General features: G+C 36.5%; 1 protein-coding gene across 1 annotated transcript in view; it reads left to right on the forward strand.

Moving 5' to 3' along the window:
• MEX3A (mex-3 RNA binding family member A) overlaps nt 1-3,326 on the forward strand; it is a 370,581-nt gene extending 367,255 nt beyond the window's left edge. The window contains exon 2 of the mRNA XM_044079763.1: nt 2,203-3,326. Coding sequence (XP_043935698.1) covers nt 2,203-3,326 — 1,124 coding nt within the window. The remainder of the gene's footprint in view (nt 1-2,202) is intronic.
• Nucleotides 3,327-26,263: the final 22,937 nt, after the last annotated feature.

Genomic DNA, 26,263 nt, shown 5'->3' on the forward strand with positions numbered 1-26,263 from the left:
TGCCACTGCAGTACAGAGTAATAATTTTCTGCATTGCTCCCTATAAGCTTTAACTCATACAGTCAGCCCAGTTGTAGACTAGCACATATTTTTGGATTGCCTTAATCTAGGAAAATGCTCTTTATACTTTACCATCTAACTGCAGTTCACCTATTCCACACCAGAGATGATGGCTGTAGAGGTTTCAGGAATTCACACCGCCTCCAAAGATCAGCCAGTAGTTGCTAATCATCTGCTCTGTTCCCATGTTCATCATCCTGACCCTTGGGTCACTATCTAATTCTGGGCTACCAACAATGAGTAAAGGCACCTTACCACTACATTACCTGGCCAGCCACATTGTGCTTCATATTGCAATGTTCCATGCTGGCTTTACTTACAAAAGATAATATTTTTGCTATGCAGTTTTCTTGAGTTATTGGGATGAATTTGTGTTTATACCAGATTAAAAATTATATGCATTGCTTCAAGTGTCCAGGTCTATTTGTTGCTATCAAATGTTTTTAGAGTGCAGTTTCAGCTTTAAAAAATCAGCATAGTTTTTTCTTCTTCATCATTAACCAGATCTGTATCAGTCCACAGTGCACCTATAAGTAATTTCGACTCAAGACAAAGAGGCCATGTTGTGAAGATCAGATCATGAGCTTAAGTTTTCCAGATGAGAGTTTCTAATTTTCTTATTTCTTTAATTGCTATGTAACTCTTCTATATACACTCTTTCAACATTTATGTGTGACACTGTCCAAAAACTTTCCCAGGGAACTCCTCAAAATGCAAAACTATTGACTGTTGTGCATTACATGTATTTTTCATATTTAAAAAAACTGTATCTTACCTGCCTCACCATTCCTAACTTTCACAGTGAAAGCATTCTTCAAATGTGCATGCAAAATTCAAATGCAACCATACCAGGAAGCATAATTTTGATCCCCCAAACACATCAATATCATGCTCAGTAAAATAAAGACTTGCACCCTACAATTAAGATAAATGAATCATAATAGTTCTGCTCAAAATGCAAATTTTACAGGTAAAATAGCTAAAAGTTGTGTGTGGAGCTACCTGAAGACCAGTGCATTTAAGTTGCCTAGTTTATTAATGAGAAGTAAGATCTTAAAAGGGCAAACATGTACAGCTTTACGAAGAATTCATTCTACCTACACAAGTATATTCTATGAATATGATCTACAGATTCCATGAAAGTGCAGATCATTAAATAGTACATCCATTTAAAATTATACTGCTTAGTGATAATTTGTAACTCTTCAGAAACCAAAAAAAAAAAAATCTAACAATTTCTTAAAGCGTCAACATTTAGATTACGTGTGCATTATTTAATGGGCAGAAAGTAAAGGTTCAGCAAAACATGTTTGAGTATTTCTCACCATGTCTTTAACAATTATATTATAAAGCAAAAGACATGAGGCATGCATAGTTAAAATGTGATGTGGGTGGGAATTAGAAGTGATATAAACAATGCAAAATTCAGAGGAAGAATTAGCACTCCATTCAAAAGCATAATAGTCCAACCTGCTTGCGCCAGCAATATGTAATAGTCAGAAACATGTGACTACAAACACGTAGGAGATACTAAGTCAAGAAGAAAACATAAACAAAAGTAGCAGGATGATTAATGGTATTGGACCTTGGTATAGTTTAGGATCTTATGGGTCAGTTGTCAGTTTTTCTATTATAATTTCTTTTGTGTTTAAGATGACACTTTTTTGTTGGAAAAATAGTTAGGAAGCCTAACAGTAAATCCAATTCTGGATGCACAATTTAAGGACTAGTTGAGTGAAGTGCATTAGCTGCCATTCACTACCTTATATGGTACATAACATAAAGTTACTGTAGGGTAAGACGTGCATAATTTTATTTTATTTTTATTTCTTTAACATTTGTTGACCTGGAAAGTCCGACTAAGACAGAGCCTATTTTCAGTGGAGGCCCTTAGAGAAATGCTCCAGATGCATGTCTTTGGAATAATAACTTTAAGGACAGAAATAAGACAAGACATTTATGAAAGTCATGATAAACAATATATAACTTTTTTTCTGGTAGTATTTTCTCTACTTAAACAAGCATATGCACAGACCTGATTTTAGACTGAGTAAATATTGTTAAGCAACTTAAGATTGCCAACTAAAAATGTGTGCAAGGATTACATGCAAAGCAAATCTAATTGGAGTTTTCTTTTAACAGGATGCAAGATTAAAGCCCTAAGAGCTAAGACAAACACGTACATCAAGACCCCTGTTCGAGGTGAAGATCCAGTTTTCATGGTAACAGGAAGGAGAGAGGATGTTGCCATGGCAAGGAGGGAAATCATCTCAGCTGCTGAACACTTTTCTATGATTCGAGCATCTCGCAATAAAAGTGGGACCACTTTTAGCAACAGTGCTCCAAATCTCCCAGGACAGGTAACTATAAGAGTGCGTGTTCCATACAGAGTTGTGGGACTTGTGGTTGGGCCTAAAGGTGCTACTATAAAGCGCATCCAGCAACAGACTAGCACCTACATTATCACTCCAAGCCGAGATCGGGACCCTGTCTTTGAAATCAGTGGTACTCCTTCAAATGTGGAGCGGGCCCGGGAAGAGATCGAGGCTCACATTGCCATTCGGACAGGCAAAATTTTGGACAATACCAATGAGAATGACTTGATCTGTAGCAGTCCTGATTCTGGTGGAGAAAATCGTTATCCTGATATATGGAGAGTACAGACTTTGTCCCCCAACTGTAAGCCCCTCTCCACGTTTCGCCAGAATAGTCTGGGATGTGTAGGTAATGTTACTGCAGACTCCTTTTATGGTACTCCACGACTAAGTGAGCAAAATGAGTTAAACTACAGCTACCTTTTTACCAACTTTGGAATGAATAAGCATGATCTATACTTTGGAGTACAAGACCCAGTAAATCCCATATGGACCAACCATGAGGGCAATGGAGTTCCAGTTTCAGGAGGGTTTTCTAGCCAACAGAGGTCCAACAGCACTGGTGGAGTGCCATCAATTCCCCGTACTTCCCCCACTTCACAAGAATCAAACACCATAGGACATTCACTAGCTCGGCGAGCCCACAGCGAGCCACTTCAGAGCTTCTCGAAGTTGGGGAGCACCTTACCTGGTGGGTCTCCTCGCATTGTACCTGTGTCCAGCAATCGAGAGTGTACAGTGTGCTTTGAGAGTGAGGTTACAGCTGCCTTGGTGCCCTGTGGACACAATCTTTTCTGCATGGAGTGTGCTGTACGTATCTGTGAGCAGAATGACCCTGAATGTCCAGCATGTCATGTCAGTGTCACACAAGCCATCCGAATATTTTCATAAAGACAGAAGAACAATCTTTTTGTTTTATTGTTTTTTGTTTTTATTTTGTGTCTTTTTTGTTTTTTTTGTTTTGTTTTTTTTTTTTTTTTCTTAATTTTTTTTTTCTTTTTTGTTTTGTTTTTCTTTTTATTTCTGGCACAGGACAAGAAAATAATGAAATGTTTACTTAAAATGTTACATAACCCTATAAAAATTAAATAAGAAAGTATTTAAAAAGACAGGTGGCTGGTTCCACCAAATCCTGCAAAGCTGAAAATAGTCCAAAACCTGTGTGCAGATCAGAATCCTACTGGTTTGAACTACTGGATTTATCTTCCATAGGACTTTATCACCCAAATCTGCAGGACAACAACACCAGCACAACCAAGGAACTACCGTACCTCATGGAATATAAGATGCTTTTTGAAATATATCTATATCTATATATATTTATATATTTTACTACCATTTAACTTGGGCTACAGGCATTCTGAGGCAAACCAAAAAATATCAGTGTGCTGGGAAATCATATTTAGGTTAGTCCTATTAGTAACTGGATTGAAGACTAAATGACGTAATATGGATTTTGACTATTATTTATCCCATGTAGAGCAGGTAAGGTGGCATTATTTAAAAAACAAACTGTGACCACAACATTTTTGGATACCATTTCCACTCGCACCTTTCCACAACACAGTTGATCTCTTAGCAAAACAAAAACGGTACCTTATTAACTTTGAGAGCAAGTGAGCAAGGGTTTCAAGAAGGAATTTTAAAGGGATCCATACATAAGATATGCTGCCTGATTTTTTTTTTTTTTTTACGTGGGAAGTTTATCTATATGGGTACTCCATCTGATTAGATATTCTTACTACATGCATGACTTGCATACAAGAATCTGCAACTGCAACTCAACATGTACAGCTTACGGTAACATTGTTTTATTACAGAAAATTATTACCTTCTGTTACAGCTCCAAGCAGTAAATGGCCTGGGGAGATGCAAATCAGACAGATAAGTCATGCAGTCATCTGCATCAAGCTCCTGAAAATCCTGTCTACATTTCTGCACTTAAGTCTTTCACTGTCTAGTTAGAAATTAAAGGAACAATCTCTGTCAGTTATGGAACATCACCTGACTTTTGGAAGTCCAGTTTCTATATTGCACTCTCCCCACTGCCACCTAAAACTCAAATATGCATTTACTGTGCTTCATTCCTATTCTGTACTGTCTATTCAGGTAGAAGGTTGGGCGGCATTACATACAGGATGCTACAGCTGTTCAGAGTCTCTGAGATATGTGAATAAACTACAGAACTGCAAAGTGAATAGGAACCAAACATGATCTCCCAGCACCCTCCTGCAACACAAAAAGGATGCCTCTGTCAGAAACTTCTCTGCTGAATTTGTGAGGGGGCTACATTTCTTTCTCTCTGTTACACTCAGCCTTTTTTTTTTCTCTTGCTTTCAAATGTAATTTAAATTACTGGGCAAAAACCCATCTGGAATGTTAAGAGATATGATTACTAGAAAAGTTAACAGAGCTGCTTTCTTAAAAATATAAAGACACGTGAACAACAGTTGAAACGTGCCCCAGAGAGGACATTCTGTACATGCCGAATAAGTGTAAGAGTGGATGAGTGCAAAAGGGAGTGAATTGAAGATGATGAATGATTACAAAGGAGCGTGAGAGGGTGAGTGGTCAGATTTATTCATGAGTGGGACCAATTAAAAAGTAAAGAACTATTTAATGAGACATAGTAGGCAAGTTGTTTGTAAATGGGTACATGAGTGACTGGGTGTCAGTGTGTAGGCAAATAACATGAATGGGTGAATGAGTAATGTCAGGGTGTGATGTGTGCTGCCTTAGATATGAGTGAAACACAAATGGGTGAATGAGAAATGTCAGGGTGTGATGTGTGCTGCCTTAGATATGAGTGAAACGCAAATGGGTGAATGAGAAATGTCAGGGTGTGATGTGTGCTGAAATGGGTGAATGAGAAATGTCAGGGTGTGATGTGTGCTGCCTTAGATATGAGTGATTTGACAGTGTATTGAGAGTGTTCACCACAGAGCATTTTATAGTCCATAATGCACGGTATCAGCCACATCTCAAATCTCATCATAGTAACAGTGTCAAGAAAAGATAAATTCAACACTTTTTCTGATTTAGGAGTGCAAAGCGCTGAGCAGTGAGAATATTGAGGAGAGGACGTATCACCTGACAACTTTTGTCATGTGCCACCAGTTAGACATAGAAATAGACATTTCTTAGCATCCAGGTCTTACACTTGTTAGCCTTTTTGTAAATGTAAATGCTGTGACTGTAGTCAGCTGTAGATATTTGTAGCCACTGTGAATACATTTTGTTTCGTAGGTAGCTGCGGGGTTAGATTTGTAGCAATGACTAGTGGGTTACTCTCCTTTGTTTTATTGGCACACTTGAATCTGCACACCTTAGAAGGGCCATTAAAGGGTTGGTGAACTGATACTAAATCAAACCAGTCTGACCCATTATCTCCTGTTCTCACTGCTTCCTGCTAAGTCCACTTAATAACAGTTTCATATTAGCCATAAACCTTGCCTGAATGCATTTCAGCAGAGTTTTGAGGTAGAACAGTATACCTTTTTCTTACAACACATCAAAACATGTTTCTATCTGGAACCCGAACATTTGAAGCTTTGAACCTAGTCGAGTGCATATATTTGCATAACAAAAGTATATACCTATAGCTATATAACTATATAATATATTCGTATATATACTAATTATATGCTAAATGATTACTCTGCATTTTCAGCCTCATTATTTTTAAAGAGGTTTTTTTATGGTTCCATATTTTAGAACTGATCAATTTCTAAGACATTATGTAATTTTGCCTGTAATAGTTCTGCCTGCCCACAGTTCTCTCTAACACTATATTTGTTGCAATAGCGCCAGAATTACAAAAACGAGTAAAACATTAGATGGGGGGTTGGACCCCTTTCCAGTAATAATAACAAAAATAATAATTATAATATTACAATTTCTTCAGACACTCAGTGAAATCTGGTCTCTTATCTATTCTACTATTTATTTATTTACTGATAATTTATATAATTTATTTGAAGAAAGCTTCCAAAAATAAAAGTGGTCACTCTCAGCCTTACATAAAGGGCTGAGAACATCCCACTAAGGTGCTCATGAGATTTTCAAATGTGATGGTATACTCTTCATGTATATATCACAGGAAGGGCTAAGATGACATCCCTCCCATCAAATGGCTTAATGAATGTGGACTGAATGAATGGAAGCCATAATGGGATGATGAGTGGAGTCCCCCCCACACACACGCACAAACCCCAAGCAGTGTTGTTTACATACACATGGTGATGTAAAGCTGTAAACTCAAGGAGAGGACAGCAACACAGTCCAGGCAATGGGTTTAGTTACTCAACCATTGCTTCATGTTGCTGTAACTCCTGTACCTCTATACCTTTCTTAGCAAGTGCTACTCTAAGTAAATATGCAACAGCACTCAAAGATCAAACATCAGAATGGTATTTCAAGACATTCCAGTCTCAACAACCCTTAATAGGCAAGTCTAAAACTAATGGCATGGAAGTATTGGCTGTAGGGGAGGACTCCATCCAGAACATTCCCTCTCTTCCTCAGCAGGCATTTCTGCAGAAGCAGTACAGGATGCATTTTCTGAGGTGGTGCTTAAAGCTTTTTGTATCCTAGTCTACCATAGGTAGAGTCATGATAGTAATGTTTGCTGATCTGGGTCAAATGGAACATTTACATTTTTGTAACCCTGCTGCCTCTTCTGACATTACTGTACTTAGTAACATAAACACACTAAGCAGGGAATAAAAAAAAACAAACAAAAAAAAATGGGGAAAGAAAAAGAAAGAAACAAAAGAAAAACAAATATTTAAGGAATAAAATGTGTCTTCAGACCCACATGCACATATTCATACTTACTGGTTCCATTTAGAGAACAATGAACCCTCGCATATACCCCTTCATTTACTATGCTTAGTAGGTTATAAATGGCAAACTGAGTAGAAAAGGGGTAAATATGCCTTTTCTAACCTGCTTCCTCCATTCAGGAGATAAATAGCTTTAGACTCATTAACCAAGTCAGGGCAGAAAAGGGGATCTGCTGATGAAATCTCAGTCAATACCAAATTCAAAGGGGGGGGCAACAAATCTTAATTAGAAGCAGTTTCATAAATTTATTTCTGAGAGACTTCCAGGCCTCCTGACATCTACCAGGTGAGCATTAAGGTGCTTCTTTAAGAATGGAAGCAGCCACACAGGAGCCAGACTAAGAAATTCCCCAGCATATGAGTCCCCTACTGAGAGACAGCAAGCAGAGACGTTTACATTCCTGTCAAGAGGCAGCCATTGTTAAGATCACTTCATTTCCAATAGGGATAAGTCAAAATGGCTGCAATGATTTATAAAGTGACAGGTAACTTCCCTCTCTCTTTTTGAATAAAACAGTCTTACCAGTCCATTCCAAAATCTATCACAATGTATCTCTTTTTATAATTTGCTTGCTTATCACAGGAGTAAAGCAAAAAACTGTTGTGGTTTAGTACAATATGTGTACAGTTTCTTACGTTGTCTGCTAAACACATTATTTAAGGCTCTTATAAAATGTATATCCCTCAAATACTAAAAGACCATGATAACCCCCTTCTTTCTGGCAGACTCTCACAAATATCCTGTCACTAACCACCAAAAGTTGTTTTCCAGACACCAAGACTTTTATGAGCTAAGAAGCTCTAGTAGTCCTTCATATCACTTGCAATAAGCTGTTGTCTGTTTTTTTCCAATAAACTCTTCCTTATCACTTTTGAATTTTGCCTCACATCATGACTTTCTGCACAGTTTTCTGACACTCCGTAGTAGAAACACGATCATGAGTTTCAATGGGTGCTGGTGGGTAAGCTGAATAGTTATAAAAGATATGGTAGGCAAATGCAAGCTTTATTCTATGGACAGTACTTTTGCTTTCCCTTAAAATCATGTTTGCCCCCCCCCCTCCCAACCCTGAAGTATAGAGAGAGAAATAAAAATCCTGACTGTGACCCAGATGACAAGATCTGCTCAGGTGCTGGAAGGGTCTGGATGTGAATGGTGAGAGTCAGTGAATGGCACCTACTCGTCCATCCAGGGGAGGGAATGACACAGTATGACCCGCTGCACTGGTGACTCCAGTAGGGGTGTTCAGGGATTGCGGGATGCAGCAATCAGGTCAGTGTGTCTACATACGGCATATAATTCAGAAAAGCATACATCAGGTCAGTGTGTCTACATGCTGCATATAATCCAGAAAAGCATGCATCAGGTCGGTGTGTTTACATGCTGCATATAATCCAGAAAAGCATGCATATTATGTTCAAGAGTACACATGGGACCTCTCAACATGTACAGTAGCCACAGGCCACCATGGGGAGGGAATATGGCACTTGGGAGACAGGAGCCTGCATAAAACACTGAGTGAATGGCTTGCTCTCTAACTCCCAACCCTCACCTTTTGGGGAGAATGAATGCACTAATTAAGTGTCTTGCCTGAGCAGAGAATGTAATGGTTTGATTGGGTGCAGGAAAGGGTGCCTGATGGTAGTTATTTGGGGGAGGGGGGACAATCATGCCTGCCCAAGGTCATGATGATAGCAGTCAGTGACAGCAACATCTCAAAACCAAAAACCAGTAAATGACCCTCCATGTATCTTTACCCATGACAAATAACATGGAAAAGTACATCTGGGCTCTGATTAACCTCCCTTGAGAAAGTGACTGTATTCAAAGTGGGGCCTCATCCTTGTCTGGCATCTATCATAAATCCTAGAAATAAATAACATTGCTTATATTTTTCATTGATTAGATTTATAGTTCATATTCAGATGAGGCCCACTAGGCTACAAAATGACATATTTAAGAATGATAGAATTGTACAAAATCTGCACTGTTACATGTCAGCAGAACTGTGACAACATCCAGATCTATCCTTCCAGGTTGTTTTTCATTGTTTCTTTATTATTCATTCTGAACAAAATCCTCTAATTGAGGATCCTGGAAACTCCTTTCATATGTATTGAGCATTTGTTCAGGACAACATGTTATTGGCACCCCAGACTTCAATCAGCTGTCTGGGATGGTCACTCACGTGCAGAAATCTGTGGGTTTACAGCAGCAAACTCATGGTGTGCAAACTATGGCTAAATGGAGTTATCCGATATTAGTGAACAGTTCTTCACTCATTAACAAAGGGCTTACATTTTTTGTGAAAAAAGCTGGCAGTACAGTACAGTTGATTCAGGAGATCAGCTTAAAACAAGCTATTATCTTGCACAACTCAGACTGATCCTCATAGCTTCTTTATAGTATGTGACCTTAGCAAGTATGTCTACCTGACCAGAAATCTGGGATCAAGCCTAAAAGCAGGTATCTTTGTTAGTGGGTTTCATCCAGTTAGCAAAAAATCATACTAATGAGAAGAACAGGTCTTTAGAATTCTGCACAAATCTATCTTCCTAGCATTAAAACTATTCTTTTGGAATATGATAGAAACCTCTTTGAAACCAGGTAGAAAAACTTCTCAAAACCATGTGACATCATTTTTTTTTTTGCTGAAAAGGTGTGAAAATACACCATCAAGTTGGAGCCCTCCTGCCAGATATAAGCTTGCTGGTCCATTTTTGCACTTGTTCTTTGTAAACCTCTTTTTAGTGATTTATTTTGCCGACATCTATAATTTCAAGTTGTACAAGAGTAAACTCCTAACCTAATATCCACCTAGAAGCTGCTGATGTCCTATGGTGCGGTACCAGTTTCTGTTCCTAGTCTATAAACACAGTATAGCACATAAACATCCACACTTTTAGATCAATTTGTGGAGGCAGTCATTTAGCAATGCATGACTTTTTTTTTTATTCCTGACATCCTTTCCTTGAAGTGTTACCAATGTCCCATTAAGATATTACAATACAGTATCCATATGTCATTCACAGCTTTAAAGTGCCATAGTCCCAGCAACGTTTGTGTAAGAGCGAGTAACAAATATATCCACTGAAAGAAGAATAAACGGCAGTAATAAGTCACATGATGGAAAAAAGAGAAAGAGAATGAAAAGGCAGAAGGTATATTTATATATATATATATATATATATATATATATATATATATATATATATATATATATATATATATATATATATATATAGTATATATATATATATCTACATATATATATGTATATATATATATATATATATATATATATATATATATCTGGGGGCGTTGTGAATGTACCTCACAAGACATCTGCAGCACCTGGAAAGGCCACAAAAGTACCTCACAAAGAGGATTACTGGCCTCAAAAAAATGCCCAACACTGGCCGCCTCAAAAAACTCCAGCTTTACTCCATAGCATATCGTCTACTCTAAGGTGATCTCTGCCTAACATATAAAGTTATGTCAAGCCCAGAGCTGTTGGACATGCTACACCTAAAGAAATCCCAATCCCTCTGAGCTACACGCTCTAGGGACCTAAACCTTGTCACCACAATAAACAGGACACGCTGGAGGGATAGATTCCTGTTCCAGAGACTTCCTATACTCTGGAACAAGCTACCCATCTATGTCAAGCAAAGTTCTTCATTAGCACTCTTCAAGAAAAATCTTGATGAGTGGATGGGAAATAGGAAATACACCCCGGGGATCACTTCTGTGTCTCTGTTGGACAGTGGCACAGGAAAATAACTTTCTTGGGTGGCGTAAGCTATGGAACCTTGCTAGCTAGGCTTACGTAGGCCCTTGGGCCGATAGCCTAGTACCTACCTATGGAACTATGAACCTATATATATATATATATATATATATATATATATATATATATATGGGTCTAGTTTTCTTCGTTGAAATTTCATTATTTCAAAAAAAGTAGAGGACCATTTATGCGAAAGTGCACTTAAACGAACATACACTTTCATGAATATCAGTTCTACAAAACAATAAGAAAGGAAACAAGAAACACTGCTGCGCCAAAGAACACTACAGTGGAGAAAAAGGAATTTACCTCTTTCCCCACTGTAGTGTGATCTCGGAGTTAGTATATTTAAGTAGCAGGGGTGTGGTGGCACAGCCCCCTTACATGGGGGGTGCAGGGGGGCTTGCCCCCCTGCAAAACACTTTTTTTTGTTGTGTTTATCAGTTTGTTGACCCGATATTCGTGAAAGTGCACTTTTGTTTAAGTGCACTTTTGCATAAGTGGTCCTCTACTTTTCTTTTTCGAAATAATGCAGTTTTGACAAAGAAAAGTAGATCCATATATATATATATATATATATATATATATATATATATATATATATATATATATATTTGCCATTTACACCACCAATGTCATCACCATCATCATCATCATCAACCCTCTTTTTCCCATTTTCTTTACAAACGATAAGGTGTCACATCAGCTGTCCCCATCTCTCAATTTAATGCCACTCTCCCACCTTCTTTGATGGTCATGCCTGACTGTTGTAGGTCTTTTCTCACACAATGCAGCCATATCTTTGTCTCCCAAATCTTCACCAGATTGCCTTTTGCTTTTCTGTACATCTGATCGAACCACCATAATTTGCTGTCTTGATCTTCACTGCAAATGGAGCAACTTGGTCTTCTATTCTAATGTCCTCATTTTTTGTCTGTCCCATAGTGTGTGCATTCTATCACTGTCTCAAGTGCTTCATATTCATCACCTTTAGTCTCCACAACTAATCAGTATTCACTGCGCAGGTATCTGTACTATACAATAGGAATAGTCCCACCACTGTTTTATACATAGTACATTTCAACTTATGTGGTATTCTTCTGCTCTACACTACCCCTGACACTTTGTGCCATTTGGCTGCAGTCACTCCGATTCTAGCTTTGATCTGCTCACCCAGACTACTCTTTTCAATCATCCCTCCCAGATACAATCTGTTCACCTGTTCTACTATTTTCCCTTCTATCTCAGTTGTTATCTTCTTCTGATTCCCCCCGTTTACTGCTGTTACAGCTGTTTTACTTGTACTCATTTTAATTCCATGTGCTTTCGGTTTTGCATTCCATTCCCTATCAGTTGCTGAATTACTTGTTTAGAGTGTGCTTGTAATGAGACATCATCTGCATGCTTTAGCTTTGCTGATTTGTGCCCTCTGACCTGTTTGCTAATGTAGTCCATCACCAGTATGAACAGCAGTGAGCTCAGAGCTGAACCCTGATGCACACCAACTCCCAATGGGAACTCCTCTGTGAAACCAAACACAGTTTTTATTAGTTTCACTGGGTCCTTGTACATAGCCTACACTAATTCTACCAATGATTTTAGTTCATCTTTCTTGGGACCTTGTCATATTCTTTCTCCAAGTCTAGGGATTCCCAGTTGGATTCTTTCCTCATTTCTAACTTCTTCTAAACTATCTAGCTCACTGAAAACACCATGTCAGTTGTGCTGCATCCTGATTTAAATCCAAACTGCTCATGTCCCATCTAACTTTCTACTACTCTGTGTATTCGCTCATCAGTCACCTTCTCCTGCACTTTCATGTAGTGTGACAGGAGTTTGATACCCCAGTACTGCCCACAGTTGTGAATGTTCCCTTGCTTTTTGTGCATTGGCTCCAAAATGCTTATTTTCCATTCATCTGGGACACGTCTTTCTCTCCATACTGCTATAAGTACCTTCTAGAGCCATGTCTCCCCTATCTCACACAACATCTTAGTCATATCTGCCATGACTTCATCTGAGCCGGCTGCTTTCCCTGACATCTTTTTCCTTAGTGCTGTTCTTACTTCTTCTATGGTGGGCTTTTCTTCCTCTTTCATCTTAGGCTGTGTCTGAGGCAGTACATCTGTGTGTTTTCTTCATTCAGGAGCTACTAGAAGTACTTCCTCCATTTGCCTTTGATCTCCTGTAGGCTACTGAACAAGTTGTTGCTGGCATCCCTTATGAAGGGTGTCTGATGACAATCTTCTTTATCTTTCTGTCTTTGCATTGAAGCCTGAGAGACTTTCTCTGTACCATCTGCTGAGTTAAATGTTCTGTTCGGTCATGCATTACTCAAGTTGCACTTATGAGGATCAAACCCAATTTAAGAGCTGTACTGTACTGCCAGTTGCATATGGATGTTGCAAAACATGTGCTATTCGCATATCCACAGGGATAGAACACGCCTCTCATTGTTTTTGTTGTTTTATCAAACATCCCAAGTCACAGTGATCTTATGTTCAGGTCCTGAAGATGACAGCCTTGCTGATATTCTTCCTGTCCTATTTGGAGTTATCAGGCTAGCTTCTACAAATCAAGAAAGGTGGCACAGTTTAACTTCTGGAGTGTATATAACCCACAAAACAATTATTGTTGGTAAAATCATTTATCTCAGCAATTTGTGCATATAATTTTTATTCACAGTTGTAAAATAACATCTGTGTGAAAGAGCAGTTATTTTCTTAGCTTGAAGTAGTTTCCAGAATAGTAAGTCCCTCCTACAAGAAGTATATTCTATACAGATGCAGCACAGCTAAAACAGCTCCTTGTTCATGCATAAGCAGGAAAAATGATGCACCAGTGCCTTTTGAACTGCTGTCTGCTGAGCTCCTATTGAATTCAAGTTGTCTAATGTTTTTCTAGATGGCACTTCTGATGAAATTACTGAGTCACTCCATAAATAAACATTAATTAACCTTACTTGATCTAGAAACCAAGCCAGCCCTTTCAGTTTTCTAACCACTGATCTGTGGTAGTACTAGTAGCAGAGCCAAGCGCAATCCATTACACTCACCATTTGTCTTAGTGGGAGAAAAACTGACTGCAGTATGAGCAAAATGCACTGGACGGATGGTAACCACAGTTCTGATCTGCATCCAGATAAATGCTGGACCATGAACTCATTTTGAAAAAATTAATACTTGTCTCTTCTTATGAAAAATAGATGCAGTAAAAGCCCAGTAAATTATTTCAAAAAACAAGAAGTCTGTAATCAATATACATAAGGCAAAGGTGACTCAATATTTTGTAGGCACAATAAGGTGTAATGTTTTTTACCCTTTCACTAAAAGATAAGCATTTTCATTTTTTTCTTTATTGAGGATGACTGGAAGCAAAAATATGCACTGTTGCTCGCCACTTCCAAACCACCTGCAGGATGTGCACCCATTACACCCATTTGTATATCCTTCCAACCTATTCAACAGACGTACATAAACAGATAATTTAACAGCTGTTCTTCATAATATTCTTAAAGTGTGCATTAAGTCTTTGCCACCAAGTTCCTCACAGGGCAGACATTTTTGAACAGTCAGAAAGAAGGGAAACTTAATCTCTGTGTTAAACAACCCAACACGTTATTACATAGCTTTAGTTCTTAGAAAATGAAATTAACAAAAGAAAGCATACTATGACTTTTACATTAGTATTTCCCCCAAAAAACAAAAATATATAAATATGATTAAATGTTAAGATAAGATAGCCAAAAGTGAATTAAATTTATAACATATACTTAAAAAAATTAAATCACATTTATATACTTAGGAGAAACAAACATTACATATCATAGGAAGTTAGAGCATAAAAAATCGGATTTATATTTAGAAAAGGGAAAAATGCTTATTTATTGTATTTTTCTTTAAAAACAAGGAAAGGCAAAGACTGTTTAAAAGGTTATAAATTAAGTATAAAGTCTGGCTTCTGTTTTATATTGATGGTTTTAAACAAAAACAAAACAAAAAAAATAATAAAAAATGCAAAAATTCCACAAGATTTTTTTTGTAATTTTAATAATTCTATTTTAATAAATACCTTTTATTACATGTAAATGTAGGAGGAATAGGAGCAAAGCAAACAAAATGATAATTTATTAGGTAATTTATTATGATAAAGGATATTTTTATTTTATATTAATGTGAGCTTTGGTGTTTAGATTATATTTGCGTGGAACGCCATTTTGTATTTCAATCTGTTCCTCAGAACAGGCCAATAGGAAAAGGATAGACTTCTTTAGCACTCTTACTGTGGAAATAGGGGCAAAACAGTTTATTACTATGCCTCTACCATTCAAAGTTTTGTATAATACTTGCATAAAATTCCAGACCATAATTGATTGTTCATACTAAGCCTGTACCTTCCTTTATGTGTTTGTTTATTGTAGCTGTTCCTGAAACAGACTATTTGCTATAATTTCAGCATGAAACTTTCATTTGGAAAGTCTTGCAGGGAAGATTTAAGTTACATAATTCTGTGAACTGTGATAAAACTGGAATTAGTGAGAAATGAATGCAGGTCACAAAAGTGACTGAAGTATCTGCTGATCCATAACAAGATGGAGTAGAGTACAGAAAGACACAATAGTGAAGCATTCTTTTGCTGCAATTCCTTTTAGCCTATGTAAATAATTGTCTTTTTGAAGAAAACACAGTGTTTTAAGTTTCCATTCTCATTAAGTCCGGGTTCTTTACAGGTTTTCTAAGACACTGAATTGTGAGTAGTCATCATTTTGCACCAAAATTCAGAAACACTAGTCCAATTTATCTCATAGATTGGGTCAGAATTCTGATCACAGCACTCATATGGAAAAAAGGCCAGTAACTAAAAAGTGTACCAAGATGCCCATTTTATAATGCTGATCAGTAAGATGGTACAGTCTGATATATCAGTTGTAAATCCTGCCTAAGATTTTACAGAGCATAAAAAATGAAAACTGATAGAATACAAAAAAGTTGAATGTGTAACTGCAAATGAAATATGTGTGACTTTATGGAAAATAGCCCCTCCTATTATTTAGACTGTCAATACAACTATGAAAGGGAGCTTGACACTTTTTAGTTAAAGGACCCTTTAACATCATTCCAGATGTGCATATCATTTACATGCTAGTCTCTTTGCAGTGTTTAGTAGAATTGTAAATCAGCAATAAGTAGATGATTCTGGAAAACCCTTGGAAGATCTAATATACATTCTACACTCTTAACATACCATGGAGTAAATCTTTTTATTCAAACTTTGGAAATATATTTCACCACATTAATGCTGTTATTTTTATTAATTGCACTGTACATATACTGTCAAGATATAAGATAATGCACAGCAGACTGGCGCAGAATGTACCATTTGCCTTCAGGGATGACAAGACAGGGTGGTAACTCACAGGCAGAATAGCCACATTTAAAGCATGCAAAGTAAAATGATTACTGCCACCTTAAGTTATACTAGATAGTGCATTATGAGCCAAGTCACTGTGTCCATTGTAATAAGAGTATCTGGAAATGGGAACTTTCAAGTGCATTTATTATATGACAGTTCAGCAGATTTTGCTCAGGCTCACTTCTTTTGCATGAACTGTGTTATCACTAACTGTTGGTTTAAAATATGAGTACAACTGTTTGGATGTGAGCCAAAGTGAAGACAAACTGCTTAGCACTGAGACAGCTTGAGTAACTAAAACAGTATACATTGTTTGAGTCGGTATAAAATGCTTATGCATCATGATAGTAAATCTGTCCAAAAGCAAGATAAAAATTTTTCATTGTGTCATTGCTGTTGTGTCAAAACTTTTGAAACAGCACTTAATTAAATCAGTGAAGAGCTATGGTGCAGTTTACCAGAAGATGGAATAAAGCAAAGAATGAACTACCATGAAAAGAACAAAGCTGAAAGATCTGCAGGTTAAAATGTGCGATTTTAACTAGACATACTGTGGCCAAACTCAGAATGTGCCATTTGTCTTAACATGAGTACCTCTTATTTTTCCATCTGTAGTAGTTTTCATGTCAGGATCAATATCTTCCACTCAGATACTGAGCTTGTTCAAGGTTGTTTTAGTTTCTCTTTGCTGTTCACCATTAGTCCCTCATAGTAACATTTGGGTTCCATGATGTAGGCAATGAAATTTCAGTGTTTAGTTATGATAGCTGTGGAAAAGAATGTCACAATAGTTAAATTTATTTGTGTTGTGTATGATTTTTGTTGAAACTATAAACAGCTTGAAAAAATAGTCATCTTAAGTTATAATTTAAATAATTCTTCATGAAACATTTTATAAATTTATTTTAATATCACATGACATATTTTTATGGCATGCCCAAGCTTTTTGTGGTCATATATACATCTCGGTTTCAAAGCATCACCTACATTTCTAAGTAAGCATTGAGCCTTCACAGAGTGTGACCTAATAACAGTAAACCTTAACCATTTTCCATCCTGAAATGTTAGCTTTGTTTATAGGTTTGGCAAAATAACACAGGAGTACCAATTTTAACTGCATTTTGACCTTTTTCAGATTTGAGTAAATGTGAAGTACTGTTGGCACCTACTTGCATACATCTGAAGAAATTACCAATTTGTTCCAAGTGCAATATATATCTCAAAAGTCCCTGGTTAGACAGTTCTACTTTACTGCCATTTTGATGAATCCTAGTGAAACTGACAGATATACTGTAAGAACTCAGTAGCATTAAGACATAATGATAATCATATGACGATGTAGCAATTAGTTCACTCAGATTTGAACCACCAGGAAACACATGCTACCTAACAGCAAGAAACTTAGAAACAAACATGAATAATAAAAGTAAATGAACTGCATGTATCCCTAGCAGTTATAAAATCACATTTTGCTTAAATAAAATTGAAATGCTATGAATGAGCTGTTTTCTTTTAAAATACAAAGGAATTAATTCCTTTATAAATCATTCTCCTGGCTAAATTGTTTTCTACCACTCATAAAGATAAATTTCATTACTCTGATAAGGCCATTGAGTGCAGTCACTAAAAATATATGTTTTGCATTTTATTTTCTTTTGATCTTGTTATTATTGCGGATGCAGTGATAAGGGCAGCATAGTTCTCTAACTGATATGACCTTTGTAACTTTTCATCTGCTTATACCACTGTTTACTTCCACTGTGCTAACGTATGTTATGCTCAGAGGGTTATGATGTCATTTCTTGAAAATCTGTAAGGTCCTACAATGAATATATTTTTTCATACTTCTAACGAAAAAGGAGAATTTAAACATAGAATATATTCTGAAATACAGTGCCAGTTGTGTCTAGATATGGCTTCATATTGCTTTATAAAAGGAGAAGATAAGTAAACTGTACTCCACATGGTTTGATAGTTCCTGTGAGCTTTGTTTTCTGAATGAAATACTGATATAGCTTTTCATTAAGACTGAGATGTCCAAAAAATTGCATACCCCAAGCTAATTCAATTATCATCAATTCACAAACATGACAATAAGCAATGTCATGGCTAAGGAGGTGTTTTCCATACCATAACTTCCTGTCTCTTGGTTTCAGTAAATGGTGAATAGCTTCAACCAGTTAACTCCAGACTAAATGCTCATCATTTCTTAAATGGTTACTTCTACAGTTTTGTAATACATGGGGTTCAGCTATCTAATGATCTCCTTCAGTTACTACTGGAATGAGATACAGAGGTGAACATCACTTAAGCAAAAGTGATTGGGAATCTTCCCTCACTTCTAGTCCCTTCTGTATTGATTTAATCTATAAAAAATAAATAAATGACAGAAAATTGTCACTTTTATGCAAGCAGTGTCCAGGTCAAGGACATATGTGATTTAGTTTTAACTGTCAATGTTTTCAGGAAAAAAAATAACATTGATTTAAAAAAACAAGAATGTGTTTTGCTTTACTCTTCTCAGTGAATAGTAAAACAGCCCTGAACATTTACCAGAAAAGCCTCTCTGAAAGCTGTGTCTGAATTAATGAACTATAAGAGGATAAGGTTTGTAAATCAGATATAAGCAATACCCTCAACTTGAAAACTGGGAACACGTGGCTAGCTAGAATAATGACAGTGTTTTTAATTTAGATTTTCCTTATGTAGTACTACAGTAAACCACTGAGAATTGTTTGTGTCCATACAGTATCAGCATCAGACACTGTTTTTAATTATCTTTTTATCTATCTAAGTAAACTCCAAATGATGCCATACACAGAAGTAAACATAAAATACTCACCTGTAACTGAATCATGAAATGTCAGCAAGTGGTCTTACCCATAAGCCTCCTTGCAAACAGAAAAAAAAAAATGGGCGTAGATGCTAAATCTTAGTTCAAGACCCTGAGTGTTTTAACATGCATTAGTTGAGATTTCACATCATGCACTTCATATCAGACACAGACATATTTTCTCTATTTCCTGCTTTTCAGTCTTGTGTTTATTGCCTATCATGTAATATTTTAGTTCTTTAAATACTGTTATTTCCTTATCTGCACTTCAAAAGTAATCTTATTAGGATTATTCTGTTCCTTGTTCTCTTTTTATTAATTTTAGATCCATATAGGGTGCAAAGAGCCTTTTTTCCACTAGTACTTCTAAATTCTAATCCACTTGAGTTGGTTGTACTTCAGGTGGATGTAAAAGATCCCAATACACTCGGCGAAAAGAGTTGCAGAAGTTCCTTGATGCCCTGGCCATATCCCCCCCCCCCCCAGTATTATAATACAGCCTCGGGTCTGCCTGAAAACAGGCTACTAGCCTAGTGGGACCAACCCGGTGAACAAACGCATTCATAAAATGAAATCAATCATTTGAATCTGATAAAAAAGTTATAAACACACATATATTTATATATATATATATATATATATATATATATATATATATACACACTCTTATTTTCATATAGATTGTCCATTTTCTATTACCAAGGACATTTTTGAGAAAACAAGTTTTTCTGTCACTGTTTTATTTAACATCAAACTGCAACTGATTTTTTTAACAAGTAAAGGAAAGCAGGAACGTTCTTATTTTAATTTTTGTGAGTGGGAAGGGAAACATATAATTATGTTTCATGCTGCTTTCTTTACCAGTGGAAGTTTTACTGCTTTTAGTAGTAATTACAATTTTGCTCAAGAGTCTAGGATATTTTCTTTCACACACTTTTCGGAGCTAGATAACATTTATTCTAGACAGTTCTGATAATTTGACATAGTATTAACAGATGCCCTCCTGCATTTGCTAAGTGGAAGATTACTTGGGAGAGGGGATAGAGGTTTGGGAACGACTTCTATTCAAAGCATACTTGACTTTCTTCTGGTAAAGTAAGTCACTGGTTTTGTTGCAAGGCTACAGTGATAATCACAGGAACAGCTATAGTTGAGGTCAGCAAGTGTGGTAGAAATATAAGCTGTAAGAAAACTATGAAAACACACTTTGCTCGTGTTCTGTTTGTATATCTCCACCTGAAAACAACTAAACAGAATGGATTGCAAATTAGATAGCTACCAGTCTGAGCAGATTGATTAATCTCTTTCAAACAATTTTCTGAATCATTGCCACTTTTTGTTAAAAAAAAAAAAAGCACAGTGAGAGAGGTGCAGCCATACCTTCTGTTGTATGGTGGTGGGGGGGTGGTTACATGCACTCACAGCTGCAATGGAATTCTTAGGCTGCAAGTCCCAGCACAGTTAATAACTATGAGTTATCCAATGAAAGAAAATTATAACCAGACAGTACCATATGAATAATAAGTTAGAAAGGAATTGTCAGTATATCTTTATTGCCCATCTGAAGAGGAAGCATGGTGATATTTTAGTTTAAGCATGGTTATACGTGACATTCCCAGCAATTTAAAAAATAGTTAAAATACCTCACCATCTTTAGAAACTGCAGTTACATGTGCTTGTAGAGAATAATCTGAACTTTTATTTAACAATTAGTGACTGACAAAATATTGCCTACAATTCTGGTACCACCTTACAAAATCAATCGGCATTCACTGCATGTTTTCTAGGTTTGGAAATGCCTCCAAATGTAGTTGAGACAGCTAAGATGTTCATCAAATGGTGAATAAGGGTGATAGAGAGGCAGAATCATCATGTAAGGTGGCCTATCACTGTTTATGGGTATTTTGATTTAGAGAGGACGCAATATAATTAGAAAAAATGAAAGTAGCTATAATTACAAGGTTAAACAGTTTTCTGAAAAAAATTAAGCTGGGACATTCTTTACAGTATCATGATTTATTGGAAGAGTAAAGGATTATCAGAATTCTATCAGAATTAGAGTCAGTGATACAGAATCCCAGTCATCTGTAACACGTCATTAAGTACTTCAGCAGTAGTAATACCAATTCCTATAATACATCAGATTAAACAGATCATAAACAATATATTTCTGACACAATTTTTGTTTCTTTCTTTCTTGCTTTCTTTCTGTTAAACTATCAGGACAAATATTTTTTCTAGGGTTTTGTCAGCACTGTCATATAAAGTTCAGGAGAACTAAATGACATGTATCTATACTATTAAACTGTATATCATTTCTGTTGAGAAGGGAAACACCACATCATCCCTGATGGTGTCAGTTATTTATAGAAAAGCTATGCATTCATAAAACTGCTACTACAGTATTGCAGTCAAAACCACATGAACAGGTGTAGGTGAAGCCAACAAGCATGGTAAAAATCTAGGCTATAGGTGAACCACAAAAACATGCTGTATTTATGCACCACTGGTATTAAAGTAATCGTAACAAGACTGAATTGTTCTGCTAATGTCTTCTGCAATGACATCACTTTGCAATAACTCTGCATACAGAACTATGATTCAGGAGCTTGGATTAGGTTGCATTATTGCTAAAAGGGTACCTTCTCACCGCAGAGTAGTGTAATTTCCTGACATGCCCAGAGGGCATCAGAGCTGCTGTCCAAGTCAAGTCCTACTTACTTTCTACTGCCAAGACAGGTACACGCTGTGATGTGACAAGACTTTGTCTAGTTGGCTGCTGCTAGATTGCTAGAGAAATGATTATGCTGTCACAATCAGAATACCATCATGACTTGCATGTTTATTGCTGAACCAAGGATGAAGCCAGGCATACTCAGTGTATTCAAATCAGTATTTTTTTTTCTAAAGAAACTCATAGAAGCATTCTGCTGATTATGTTCTTAGAGCCCAGAACACATGCAACCATCTAAATTAATGTCTGTAACGTAGAGATGTAAACAACATGCTTAGGGATAGCCATAGCTTTGAAAAAAGAGCATTTTATTTTTGCAGAGGGTGGGGGGGGGGTCTGAAAATAATGTACAATTTTAAGTATTTAAAGGGCAACACTTGGAGAAATGTTAGTTTCATACATTGTGTGGGCAACAAAAGGAAATCTAAGTACAAAATAAAAAGTTCTGGTCATGTCAGACCTCAACAAATGAAAAAGTGACAGAAATCAGGTTTCGCAAAAATTCATTTATTGCAAAGAATATCTAAAGTTTGAAACCCAGACAAATGCTTTCCCTTATGTAACAAACTCCAGAATCTTTAAGGACAGTCTCTGGTGCTTCAGTTTTACAGGTGTTGACAAATTTCATGGTCATTTTCTGGTACATCTGGATTTTTGCACCACCTCTGTTTTTAATTACACAGAATATTTACTGGGACTATGAGATGCATTCACTTACCATGATCAAATTAAACTTCTTTTAAAATGAAGCAGAATTTGAACAGTACCTGCCTGGAACACAAAACTCCCACTGCTGCCTGCACCCTCTTTATTAATATAACCAAATCTTAAATTTACTACACCTGAAGGAAAGAGGAATTTCCTCTTATGTGACCAATCCACGTGTCAAAAACCACTATATAAACTAGAGTTCAATGTTAAAAAAGCATTAACTTCCAATGTTACAACAGTATTATTTAAGGTACTTTATTTACATATCAGCCTTTAATGAAACTACTTTGTTGTTAAAACACTACTGGAACAGTGTTCTTACAAGGCTTCTTTTCGAGACTGTACTGATTTTCCTATCCTTCAGTGATCACCTTAGAAAGTGGATTTTTAAGAAATGTTTCTAAAAACTGATATTTTTTAAATTACTGCACTTATTTTTGCTTCATTATTGCACTTAGTTTTGCTTTTGCACTCATAAACAAACTACATTTATCAAAAACAGTCTTATGAAAATAGATCTGAAAAGCCTTAAAACTAGAATGAAAGTTAAGACTCTTTCCACTTTTCAGAAACCCAAAAACATCAGTTGGATTCAGAAACCCTTGCAATTATCCTCAGTGGCTAGTTGTATTCAAGCCCAAGGGAATATGTCTGACATTGATTCATGTAAATAATAATAGCTAAACATAAACATTTCAAAATTCTTTACTTAGTGCCAGCTTCAATGTACCTGGTTCAGAAAAGACCTCTCCCACATTGAGATATATGGTGTACTTTTTGGATACACTGTGCACTGAAAACATAGTAATATAGTTACTGTTGTCACTCTGCACAGCGTTTGTAAATGCAACTTTAATTTTTTTCTCATTTTTTTAAATAAATAAGTTAAATAGTGCTATTCCAAGCATCAGAGTGACACAGGTTTCTAGCTTAACAACACTTCAATGACAGTTTGTTGGAGTAATTTCAGTGAAGAAGGCCTGCATAAAGCCATTTTGCTACATGCTGTGCAACTTCTTTATTTGTAAGGACTCTGTTAGGATCCCTCTTTGTGAATCAGTGCTTACTATTTAAATAAAGTCTTGCAGGTCAGCAAAATCCTTTGCTGTGCTGCGACACCAACATTATGAATTTAGTCCAGTGTTTCAGCACTGTCAATTGCTGCTTCTGTTTGTGCATCATTTTCTTTGAATGGACCAATAATTATTACATTTGATGTACACATTTTCACATTTTGTTCTCATACAAATGAATATGTGAAACACATAGTACAACTATATAAATATAATCTATTTTCACATTTTCTTTCACACTATCATCAGCATAAGCAATACTGAGTTTGTAATAATCTGATCTTTTTTGAAATGTGTCCACTGTATACAACTAAGCCTCACCAATGTAACTTATAAGTCAGTCATGGTGCCTTACATGTTTGGTTGTGTAATTATATGTTTAGTGGATCATCACATAAAGTTATGACTTTCATATCATATTGCTGAAACACTAGGGAATCTCCTTAAGAATGAATTTTCCCATTTTCCTACAAAAGGTTTAATAACCTCATGGACATACTAATCTACTCAGACCAACCATGGTACTGAGATGCCAGTGAAGTGCCTGCAGATAATTTTGGATTTGGGGTACATATTTCTGAAAACAACAGATTCTCAGTATATACTGCACTAAGCCTCTGGCATAATACAAAATTTCTGCAGTAAAAGCAGTACAGACAGAAATCACAGTCAGGTCCTTTCAATTCAACTTACTCTGGAATCATGTTGAATTATAAATGCTAAGTGTAGAAACATTATACATGCATTGTTGCACTCTCTTGCGATGCCCTGTTGTTTGTTGCTGCCATTGTTTTTATTTTGGGAAGGTATGGATATTTTGAGAAATGGTCTAAGTATTAGCTTATCATGAAAACTTGTTTTTATAGAACGTAAAAAAATATTCAGCACTGGTCTACCCTTCGCTTACATGATACCACTTTTGAAACTAAGGACTGTATTTTTTTAATTGCAAAATGTTGTTTGTCAAACTGTAGAAAGATGCAATATCCTACCGAACTGTACTTAAAAGACTCAAATAGTTATGAAAGAAATCCCACTCATATGGACTACCTGTAGAATGCAGCACTCATGGAAAATGCTTGAAATGAAGGAACATAACATGGTGGATGAAATGAAGGAACATAATATGGTGGATGAAATGAAGGAACATAACATGGTGGATATCTATCCAAAGATGTGATTAAGGCTGGAACTGGCCAACAATTCCCTGAACCTGTTTTTCCTGATGAAGGCATAAAATAAGATATAAACCATTGCAATGCTGTTGAACTAAATAAAACTGAAATCAGATATAAGCAATACCCTCAACTTGAAAACTGGGAACACGTGGCTAGCTAGACTAATGACAGTGTTTTTAGTTTAGAGTTTCCTTATTTAGTACTACAGTAAACCACTGAGAATTGTTTGTGTCCATACAGTATCAGCATCAAACACAGGCATTACCAATGAATATCATATGTTCACACAGAAGCAATATCACTTGTGCCTGAACTTGGTTATGTGGGATTCTGTGAGGGGGTGTGGAAGTGACAAATGACAAAGGGGTGGAGGTAGAAAAATCTAAATTTTCTCACATATCTTCCTTGATATTTTGCTTGGAAGATTGACAGCAAAACTAAAAATTAGGTTTTTCATTTGTTTTGTAGTACAGACACATAGTATGAGAATCACCATAACTATTTCCCATGGGCCAGGTGCAATAGTCTAAAGCCGGTAGTAATTGATGCTGAGAGTTTATCACCTAGAGTTCAACAATCCCTTCTGTGAACAAAACAACTGCTCTCATTTTCTCATTTTTTCTTCTTCATCCTCTGCACATAAGTGTTACCAGATGAGTTCACTACAGGTGAATAAAATACAATCTGACAAAAGAGTAATTCTCTGAACTTATTTTGCTGAATTGTCTTTTACCAAAAGTGTCTTGAGTAGGTGGGAGAACCCCACCCCCAAACATAACATACACTAAGATTGTTAGTAGGTGGGAGAACCCCACCCCCAAATATAACATACACTAAGATTGTTAGTAGGTGGGAGAACCCCAGCCCCAAACATAACATACACTAAGATTGTTAGTAGGTGGGAGAACCCCACCCCCAAACATAACATACACTAAGATTGTTAGTAGGTGGGAGAACCAAACCCACAAACATAACTTACATTAAGATTGTTAGTAGGTGGGAGAACCCCACCCCCAAACATAACATACTCTAAGATTGTTAGTAGGTGGGAGAACCCCACCCCCAAACATAACATACACTGAGATTGTTAGTAGGTGGGAGAACCCCACCCACAAACATAACATACATTAAGATTGTTAGTAGGTGGGAGAACCCCACCCCGAAACATAACCTACACTAAGATTGTTAGTAGGTGGGAGAACCCCACCCCCAAACATAACATACACTAAGATTGTTAGTAGGTGAGAGAACC

The sequence above is a fragment of the Protopterus annectens genome, chromosome 8.part0 (assembly GCF_019279795.1).
Source record: "Protopterus annectens isolate FY-2018-M chromosome 8.part0, PAN1.0, whole genome shotgun sequence".
Classification (NCBI taxonomy): domain Eukaryota; kingdom Metazoa; phylum Chordata; order Ceratodontiformes; family Protopteridae; genus Protopterus; species Protopterus annectens.